At 36.8% G+C, this 11,375-nt stretch overlaps 2 protein-coding genes across 3 annotated transcripts in view; one reads left to right on the forward strand and one right to left on the reverse strand.

The window, feature by feature from the left end:
- Window positions 1-11,375, forward strand: part of DOP1A (DOP1 leucine zipper like protein A) — a 126,255-nt gene that overhangs the window by 65,884 nt on the left and 48,996 nt on the right. The window lies entirely within an intron of this gene.
- ME1 (malic enzyme 1) overlaps window positions 1-11,375 on the reverse strand; it is a 320,859-nt gene that overhangs the window by 16,049 nt on the left and 293,435 nt on the right. Inside the window, exons 8-9 of the mRNA XM_034648285.1 lie at window positions 9,335-9,432; window positions 7,485-7,598 (exon numbers count right to left, since the gene is read on the reverse strand). Of these exons, the coding sequence (XP_034504176.1) occupies window positions 7,485-7,598; window positions 9,335-9,432 (212 nt within the window). The remainder of the gene's footprint in view (window positions 1-7,484; window positions 7,599-9,334; window positions 9,433-11,375) is intronic.

Consider the following 11,375-nt stretch of genomic DNA (forward strand, 5'->3'; position numbering starts at 1 on the left):
TTCCCAGGACTCTGGGATCATGCCCTGAGCTGAAGGCAGACACTTAATGACTGAGCCACCCAGGCGCCCCAAATTTTAAAAAATTTTAAATGTAGGGGTGCCTGGGTGGCTCAGTCAGTTAAGCGTCTGCCTTCGGTTCAGGGCATGATCTCCGGGTCCTGGGACTGAGTCCCACATCAGGCTCCCTGCTCAGCAAGGAGTCTGCTTCTCCCTCTCCCTCTGTCTGCTGCTCCCCCTGCTTGTACGCTCTCTCCCTCTCTCTCATTCTGTCAAATAAATAAAATCTTTAAAAAAATAAAATAGAATTTTAAATGTATTTCACAATGTTGTCCACACAATTATTGATTGCTGTCCATATAACCATTAATTTGTGGTAAATCTTGCTGGCTGGGGACATGAATAAATCACTAGTAGCAGAACGCATTCTAATACCCAACTGCAAATAAATTTACATTACTCCTGAAAACTTCTCATGATATTGAGAAAAGTAAATAAAAGCTCCTGGGTGAGACACAGAAAATGCCATCTACAAATGGAGACAGAACATGGGACTAAGGCTCAGGACCGCAGTTCCCCAGGCTCTTCCCTTCACTCATGACCTGGGGCATGTCCTTTGAGACTCCCATGGATGTTGATTTCTCCATCTACAGAAACAGTCTGGATTCATGATGATGACAATGTGATGAAAGTGAGCCAGATCTGAATTTTCCAAGCTGAGCACCAGACTCACCTCAGGAGAGAGATTCCTGAGCCCTGTTTTCAGATATTCTAATTCAAGTCCAGGAGGAGGCTCTGGAATCTGTGCATGTCTTTTTTAAAGTCTCCCAGGTGACTAAGATGATTACCAGTTTTGAGAATCACTGCGCCACATGATTTATCAGATTTCTACGAGGTGCATTTGAAAAAGATACGTGATATGTTTTCAAAAATGTATAAAATGATTTTTCTTTTGCTAAAGAAGAAAAGCTGCAGAATAACAAATTATTAATCACAGATTTATAGTACTGTTTTTTTTGACTGACAACTTTAGATAAAATGAAAAATATTTAATGCGGTTTAAATCCCCTAAATTTCCTGGAATGAGAAGCAAATCACAAAAAAAGAAATGAGTAAGCATTGTGTGAAAGGCAAAGACGTATGCTTTCAGCATGAACACTTTACTTTCTTAATCACAGCAACAGCACTGGCAGCCCCCAGCCAACGGAAGCCAGTAAGAAACCCAGATGACCCACAGCCCCTCCCCCAAAGGCTTGATTCTTGCTGGTGACTTAGGAAGGCCAGGAATCATGCAATGTAATAATAGCGCTACTGAAAGCCTCTACTTGCCAAAAAGAGAAGAAGCAAAAGACAAAGATTAAGGTCTCTCGTGTAACTTCTATACCATTTTTGACGTTGATGTGAAGATCTGGCTTAGAAGAATAAACTACTGGAATGTGACCTCTCGATCTGGCAACATGAAGGTGACCACCTGCACCTTTAGACTTCTATTTTCTACACCAATGGATGTAGAAATATCCTTCTTTCAAAATCTGATTTGGAATCTATATTCTTTACACTACTCTTATCAGTTGGATATGGATATAGAAGATTTCTTTTCTGTTCATTCCCCTTTCCAGGATCCCTCACCGAAATGCTTTTTGCCTTCTTTCGGCAAAGTACACATGGGCATTTCTTATTGTAGAAATCCCAAATCCCGTGTTTCTTCTTTTTTTTTTAAGAGTCTTTAATTACACCAAATGTATTATGAATAGCTGAGAATTTCTTTTGAGCGCTCTCATTTCTTCAATCTCCCCTTCAATCATTTCTTCAATCTCCCCTACCCCCTTATTTTGTGCTGATTCTTACAAGAGGACAAAAGATACAGCTAACCATACTGAATTACCACCTTTTTCAAAAGCACGACGTTCTGGTGCGGGTGGAGAGGATAGGTGGTAAAAACCACCAAGATTTGGGGTTAGCGTCTCACGACGCAGGACAGGTATAAAAAATTAACTATGGATTGTTATGATAAATATTTATTCCTTCCTACACACAGGCACTAGAAGACCTCTCCCTCAAGTGCTTTCGTTTGCCTCCTCCTGGAATCCATGCCTGCTTGGACATTTGGCCCATTGCACTGGCCCGGTTCTGCTGTCAGGTCCTCAGTTTATCAAGAGTTGAGTCGGGCCCCTCTCTACATCTACAGACAGGGCCCTCCTAGCGGGCGGCCGATGTCATTTCACTGTCAGAACAACTATCATCTGGTCGGACGATGTAACTCCATAAACAAGGCAACCACACAGTATACTTTTTAGTTTTTGGTTTTATGTCTTAAAAAGTGAAGGAGTTTGGTATATTTTTCTGTATTATAAACAATTACATGACAGGTTAATAAAATTAATAAAATAATTCTTATTGGTTTTCAGGAGAGGTTGTGAAAGTACTAAGGATAAAGGACAACAAACAAAAATCATGTAAATTTGAAAGCAAGAGTATATTAATTTACTAGTTATCCTCAGATTTATTAGTTCTGCAACAAAAATCAACATAATTTTAACTTTTGAAAAACCTGAAGGAGAAAGTAGTTAATTGAAGCTTCATGCTTCTTTTGTATTAAATAGCACACAAGCTGTTAAATACATAACGACCTCTTAAAATGTAACTTTATCTTGGCAAGCAGCATAGATGCAGTTCTTTATTTTGGCAAGTAAAAGACATGAGGTAAGAGTGACTGATTAGGTCTAGGCAACAAACTTCACAATTATTCCAAGCATTGTAATCCATGGAATTTGGAGTCTCACTTCAGTAAGTCTACACTATAATTATTTGAGATGCTAAAATCTGTATATTTTTATAAATATTTCACATAAAAATGTCATTAGAAATCATAAAAGAAATCCACAGTCACAGACTTTCACTTTTTTTTTTAGATATTTACATGTATTCTAATACTTCCCTAAATATGACACCATTTGTATGGCTTCCATGGCTCCAACTTTTTGCATGCAGATATTCCCGAAATCTCTATCTCCAGGAGCCCAGACCCTTATCCTGAGCATCACTCTTGTACCTCTGATTGCCAAGGTGCCTTAAACTTGCTATGTCCAAACTGGATCGCGTTATCTTTCTCTTAAACTTGGTCTGTTCATTATTCCTTTTCTGCAGTAATGGCCACATCATTTATCCAGACAGAGCCCTGCCAGAGTCCTGCCTGTACTCTACCCTACCCCTCCTTCCATATTTAGTGGTTACTAAGTATGTCAATCCTATTTGCTAAATATCTCCTGAATCAAATGTCTTTCATTCACCCCCCATAATCACTGCTTTCTTTCAGGTACCAATTAATTTTATCTGTATTACTACAACAGCTTTGTTACTAGTTTCCTTTACTGAATTTCACCTCATTTCAATCTGCCCTCCACAATCCTGGAGTGACAAGACACGAACCTCCTCTGCTCATTATCAGGGTTTAGAAGAGCCTTCTGCTTCCTTTCAAATCGAATCCCTAAATGCCTCTTATAGTGAAATATCTTCTTTTGCAAACGCTGTTCTTCTGCCCAGAAGACCATTCATCAATCAATTCATTTATTAACAAAATACTTATTGTCAGTTATGTGCTAGGCACTATATAGGCTTTGAAGACACAGAGAGATGAAAGACATGATCCACAGGTCCAGCCAAGATCTCCTACTGAACTTTCCGTGATACTTCCCTTGTCTCACTTTCAGATAGGAGACATTTAAGATGTCCATGGAGACTCCAGATAAACTCCTAACTCTTCCTTTCAAACTGAGGTGAAGAGACACCTTTTCTAGGAACCCTCCTCGGCATTCCCATTATTCTCATCGGTGCAGCTGGGAACATCATTTCCAGGGTATCCCTGGCAACAAGGACATATTTCTATAACATTTTCATGTAGAGACATAACTTTTGGCTTGTTTGAGTTTTTCCCACTAGTCTGTGAGCCTCCTGATATCAAGGGATTTACTGAGTTCTAAAGTCTAGTACAATGCCTGACCCAGATGCAATTCCATTCAATAAAAATCATTTCATGACCATAATATGAGTGGCCACAAAGTACAACTTTTTCTATTTATGCTGATTCTTCCAAGCCATAGCAGTTCTTAGGCCAAAAAACTTTAAACTTTATGCTTTCTTATATATTATAAAAAATTACATTTCAAGTTAATACAATTAATAAAATGATTATTATTTGATTCTCAGGAGATATTGTAAAAGTACTTCCTGTCTTGTTTTACTTCCTTATAGATACTCATTTGCCACAAAAAGTTATGCATATACTCTTTATTTAAGGCAAAATTTGTCTATATTAATCAAAAAAATTTTATAGCTTTAAAAGAACACATTGCTAAGGAGAATTTGGAATATAGAGAAAGGCATTAAAAATAATATAAGTTTTAAGCTAATAACATATTTTATACATTTACTTCTGTAATTTTATATGCAACTCAATGTTTTTTAGATTTATTTATTTATTTATTTGAGAGAGAGTGTGCATGTGTGCAAGCAGGGGTGGGGAAGGGGCAGAATAAGAGGGGGAGAGAGAATCTGAAGCAGACTCCCCACTGAGCACGGAGCCCAACACAGGGCTCAATCCCATGGCCCCGAGATCATGACCCAAGCTGAAATCGAGAGTCAGATGCTTAACCAACTGAGTCACCCAGGCAACCACGCAACTCAATTTTTAAAATAAAATAGTAACATATAACATGGTGTTTTCCTTTTACATCTAGCATTACATTGCTAATCTTTTAATGTTATTGTTCTTTAAAAAAAACCTTAAGACTGTATGTGCTATTCATTTGGCTACTCCACAATTATTTCACAACCATCTTTTAATTTAGGTAAACACAACATATTATTTTTTTTCTTCAGCTAAGATAGCAGAAGACAGCATATTACTATTATAATGGCTGCATGATAAAACATCACTATTCTAAGTAATGCTGTGGTAACATCCTTAAACAGAAAACACTGTGACTGGCACAAAAACAGATACATAGATCAATGGACCAGAATAGTTTGTTGTCAATCTTCAATAAAGTAGGAAAGAATATCTAATGGGAAAAAGAGTCTCTTCAACAAATAGTGATGGGAAAACTGGACAGCAACATGCAAAAGAATGAAACTGGACCACTTCCTTACACCATACACAAAAATAAATTCAAAATGGATTATAGACCTAAATGTGAGATAGGAAACCATTAAAATCCTTGGGGAGAACATAGGTAGTAACTTCTCTGACATTGACAATAGCAACCTCTTATTAGATATGTCTCCTGAGGCAAGGGAAACAAAAGCAATAATGAATAACTGGGACTACAACAAAATAAAAAGCTTCTGCACAGCAAAGGATATAGACAAAACTAAAAGGCAAGAAAATAGGAAAGATATTTGAAAATGGCATATCCAATAAAGGGTTAGTATCCAAAATACATAAAGAACTTATAAAACTCAACACCCAAAAAATGAATAATCCAATTTAAAAATGAGCAGAGGACATGAATAGGCATTTTTTCAAAGAAGACATACAGATGGCCAACAGACAAATGAAAAGATGCTCAGTATCACTCATCCTCAGGGAAATACAAATCAAAACTACAATGAGATATCATCTCATATCTGTCAGGATGGCTAAAGACAACAACACAAGAAACAACAGGTGTTGGCGAGGATGTGGAGGAAAGGGGACACTCTTGCACTTTTGCTAGGAATGCAAACTGGCACAGCCACTGAGGAAAAAAGTATGGAATTTCCTCAAAAAGTTAAAAATAGAACTACCCCATGATCTAGCAATTGCACTAGTAGATATTTACCCAAAGAATACAAAAATACTAATTTGAAGGGATAAACGCACCCTGATGTTTACAGAAGCATTAACGACAATAGCCAAATTATGGAAACAGCCCAACTGTCCGCTGACAAATGGATAAAAGAAGATGTGGCATCTGTGTGTGCATGTGTGTGTGTGTGTGTGTGTGTGTACATATATCATGTATATATAATGGATATTACTTAGCCATAAAAAAGAATGAAATCTTGCCATTTGCAACAACATGGATGGAGCTAAAGAGTATTATGCTAAGTGAAATAAATAAGTCAGAGAAAGACAAATACCATATGATTTCACTCCTGCGTGGAATTTAAGAAAAAACACAAATGAGCAAAGGGGAAAAAAAAAGAGAGAGAGAGAGGTGCAAACCAAGAAAGAGACTCTTAACTATAGAGAACTGATGGTTACCAGAGGTGAAGTGGGTGGGGGATGGGTGAAATAGGTGATGGGGATTCAGAAGTGCACTTGTGACAAGCACCAGGTGTATATGTAAGTGTTCAATCACTACATTGTACACCTGAAACTAATATTACAGTGTATGTTAACTAGAATTTAAATAAAAACTTAAAAAAAGAAAAAAACATAAAACATTGTATACATCTTTATAAGATATATTCTTATGATGGAAACTATTGGATCAGAAGCATAAAATTTTATTTATTTATTTAATTATTTATTATAAGATTTTTATTTAGTTATTTGTCAGAGAGAGAGAGAGAGAGCAAGAGCAAACGATCACAAGCAGGGGGAGTAGCAGGCAGACGGGGAAGCAGGCTCCCCGCTGAGCACGGAGCTCGATGCGGGACTCGATCCCAGGACCCTGGGATAATGACCTAAGCCGAAAGCTGATGCTTAACCGACTGAGCCACCCACATTCCAGAAGCATAAAATTTTAAAGGCTTTGGATACACATAAGTTAGTTTTCCAGAAAATTTGTACACCTTCACATTTGTTTCTATATTAAATTCCTGAAGTCTATGCTTATCACTGGTTATTATAAAAATTCATCTTCATGTAGAAAGGAAATTTATAAGTATTTTTTTCTGGCAGTTTACGGAAGAGTGCTTAATGTATACAGATGGCAGAAGTAATATTAATGCCTTGTAACTATGTAGCAACATGGTCAACCTACCTAGTCTTATTTGGTTCTCACAATAATCTACAAACTAGGTCTTGCTATCTCTATTAGAGCTGGGGAAACAACCTTATAGTTAACATTGAAACAGCCCATTTATTAAAGCACTTCTCAGAATTCCCACTCAAACCCTCAAGAATTTAATCGAGAGAAAATCGTTGTTATTTTTGCGAGCTAGTGTGCAATTTGACAGCTAGCCCTTAATAAAAGGAGCTATACCTAGGTGTTTCAGCTGTATCAACGTCAAACTGCATCCTCCGGGAAGTAATTCAAATGCACGGACAACCTATAGAGTTGCAAGGAGCCTCCATACTTCACAGGCCAATTCTGTAGCCACGCCAGGCTTCTTTACGAGAAGAGTATCAGTATTATTGTACAACATGGGCATTCATGTACAATGGCTACTCTTTTAACACAGTGTTGGGGGTCGGGTGAGGGCAAGTAGTAGTAATCTTTGAGATGGGCATCCAGAATGGCACATTAATTTTTATTCAGTTGAAAATGACAAATTCTTACCTTAACTATTAATCCTTTTGAGTCAACCAACCATATCTTTTTCATGGCCTTCTCTTTTGGTAAACCTTCTTTTTCCATGGCCATAACAATCAGGTGTGCAATCCCTAAGGCAGCCTGAGAAGGACGTTATGAAAACAAAACTTTAAAAAGTTGTTCCACATTATAACTTATCAAGTTTAACGTTTCACTCCATTTTATCTTTGTTAATAAGAAAGAACAGAAAGGCTCGACTGACCGAAACACTTATATTCATTCATTTATACTGGGAGCCAAGTATTTTTGTCACATTTGGGGTAAACTAAAGGACAATTATTTACTCTTCTCATCACAACAGAACCACTATTATGTGGCTTACTCTAGAGCTACAGATAACCCAGTGATATCCTTGACTGTCATCATCTTTAATCCTGTTAATGCAATTAAGACTTGCTCCAACGAGAAAATATTGAACTTAAAAGAATGACCTGGTCAGCCTTGCTTATTGGGCTGCATTGTTCATTGTTGGGCGCCAGCTCCTCTCATTGAATTTGAAGAATGAAGCCTGGTCATTTGGATGGGAACTTGACCAATTAGGCAATAGAATAAAACACATACAATCTCTGTCCCCAAGCATTTATTTACTCTATTAATTTGGACAAAGAAAGTACTGTGAAATCTCTTGCAAGATTAAAGGAATCAACTTCTTTGGTATTTGATAAATTTTGTGATAATCTGTGAATGCCCAAAACCTTTTCAGGGACAAGCAAGTGCCAGTTTTGAATCATCCAACCATGAATACCTCTGCCCTGCTGAGTCGATAACTGGCCTGTACCATTCATCAAAACCCTTTGGAAATTCAAAGAATTTGAACTCAAAAGAAATTGACTAAAATTAAGTACAGCATGTAACAGCCATACAAATAAAAACCTCAAATTTTAATAAGATATAATTAAGCCTTGATTTTTATTTTGATGTGAAAATGAACGTGAGATTCACATTCTGAAGACTCTGACATGTTTACATCTTGGCATTTAAGCTTTAGCTTTGCCTATTTCATTTTAAGAACAAGTAAAATCAAAACCAACACAATATACACAATTTCTACCAGTGCAATATATTTATTTATAATCATGTTCAACTTGAAAATTTAAAGCTTCTTAAAAATACATATGGCCAAAAAGTATTTCTCCATTCATTACATTCTGTAATTCTAAACAGATTTGGGCAGTTTTCTCACAAGAAGCTCAAACTCAATTGACATTTTAATTTCTATTTTGGGTGATGAATTATCACTGGAGTCTAGTTTTCTTCTTTCAAATGATTAACTCATAGCAAAAGAGAACAGAAAAAAGCCCACTTTTGTCTCACTGCCATCTCCTTCCAGCAATTGTAAATGTTTTGGTTCTTCTGCATGTGAACAGTTACAATGCATGACAAGTCTCCAGTTCAAATATTTTTTTCTTAAAAACTTGTATATAGTTATATATGTGCGCACTGACTGGTGAGTCAAATTAAGAAAACTTTCATATGTGCATCAGATATAATAGCTTAAATACTTAGAGGCTTAGAGGCTTTTATACATCATCACACAATGTAAACTTTTTGTTCCCACAAAACACGCAAAACAAGAACCCATGCCACCATTTGATAATCTCTAGAAATTTAAGATTGTGAGAAGGATCGCTATACCTCTATACTAAAGTCTCCTATGACAAATGAATACAACTCAATACTTAACCGGGGAACCTTTCAATAAAACCTATAGCTGCAATATACTAAAAATTTGAAAGAATACCTCGAACTTCAAATTAATGAATAATAAACTCTGTTCATTAATTTAAGGGAACGTAAGTACTGTATAAGACAGGTACCTCTCCAGCTCCTTGAAAGAGTATTGTTTGATCAGACAGTTTGTTCTTGGTTATTCGAAGAGCCGCAAGGATGCCCGCCACTGCCACAGATGCTGTTCCTGAAATGAGATAGCCTTGAGTGATCCTCAAATAGATGCCAAATTTGAAGCCTGGAATCTTTATTCATATATTGAACTCATCGCACAACACGGTAACTGGTACAGAAAGGGAACCTGTGGCTGTCTGACCCCATGTTTATATATGAGGTGAAATTCTCAGGCTACTGGCATCAATATTTCAGGATAGCAACTCACTAGTATTCTTGCTAACTTTCAGAAAGATTCTGTGACTTAATGTGGTGACTTAATGAATAAGAGCATGGGGTTTGGAATCTTATGTGGATTCCAGCTTAACCTGTTTACTAGCTGGATGAATTTAGAGAAATCGTTTTTGTTTCGGGATTTTTTTTATTCATTTACTTGAGAGACAGGGAATGAGAAGGAGAGAGCACAAGCAGGGGGAGGGGCAGAGGGAAAGGGAGAAACAGACTCCTCGCTGAGTAGAGACCCCCACTGACCACCACCACCATTATCAGCAAGCACTTACTGGTGGTGGTAATGATGTTTTCAATACATTTGGAATTTAATCTTTTAATCTTCAATTTGAAAAACTGACAGTTAATAGCAATTAAAATCTGATGTTATATGTCCTTCAATTGGCTTCCTACCTATAATAATCATTGGTGGATCCCAAAGGTGCAAAACAAAATTAATGTAAAATTTATCTAGGATGAAGACTGAGTTGTTCTCATCCTGCCAGAAGGTCACAGGAACTTCACCAGTTCTACGTTTACTACTATGATATATAAGATTTCACAGATCATACAGCAGTTTTCTTGCTTTTAAACATTAATTGCACAGCTCAACTTCTTTATTGGCTCATGTCTGAAATAAAACTTTGGACCCTCCTGCATTACTTCCCAGCTGTATTTACATTTTACTCCTCTAAATAACACTCTACCGATAATGGTTCCTAGATCACTCACCAAGCAGCAAAGCTCACTTAAACTTTAAACACCCACACCTGGTTTAAAAAAAAAGATTTAGAATAGGTTTGATGAATGACACAATGATGAAGTGTTCTATACGCCAAGCACCAAAGATGAATTAAGCATTTTACCAACAGTATGTCTGTTCTTTTCAATCTTTGGGTTCTTTGTTTCTGTCTTGTAGAATTCGGTAGTCATAAATAAGATCACAGTAATTACTGAAGACCTGTGTGTCACTTGCATGTTTCTTATTTGGAAACAATGTAAAATATGAAAATAAAATGCTTGCAATTTTGAGCCACCGTTATTAACAAAGTATGAACTGAGGAAAGTCATACATTATGTAGAGGCTACTCTTCTATACATTATTTAAAATGAATGCCTGTTTTCTTTGGGGAAATACCTAGCAATGGAATTACTGGATTATATGGTGTTTATGTTTTTTGTTTTGGGGGGAATTTTCTATAATGTTTTCCACAATGACTGCACCAATTTGTATTCCCAGCAACAGTGCCCAAGGGTTCCTTTTTCTTCACATACTTGCCAACACTTGTTATTTCTCGTCTTTTTTATTTTAGCCATCCTGACAGGTATAAGGGTATATATTATTGTGGCTTTGATTTGCATCTCCCTGATGACGAGTGATGTTGAACATCTTTTCATGTGTCTGTTGGCCATCTGGATGTCTTCTCTGCAAAAAAGTCTATTCAGTTCCTCTGCCTATTTTTAATCAGATTACTTGTTTTTTGGTATTGAGTTGTATAAGTTCTTTACATATTTTGGATATTAACCCCTTATCAGATGTATCTGCAAACAAATAAAAAAACTAATTCAAAAAGATATACATACCCTTATGTTTACTACAGCATTATTTACAATAACCAAGATATGGAAGCAGCTCATGTGTCCATTGATAGGTGAATGGATAAAGAAGATGTGGTGTGGAGGAAGGAGGAAGATGGCGGAGGAGTAGGGGACCCCTTTTTCAGCCGGTCCCCTGAGTTGAGCTGGATA

Source organism: Ailuropoda melanoleuca, chromosome 19 (genome assembly GCF_002007445.2).
Source record: "Ailuropoda melanoleuca isolate Jingjing chromosome 19, ASM200744v2, whole genome shotgun sequence".
NCBI lineage: Eukaryota > Metazoa > Chordata > Mammalia > Carnivora > Ursidae > Ailuropoda > Ailuropoda melanoleuca.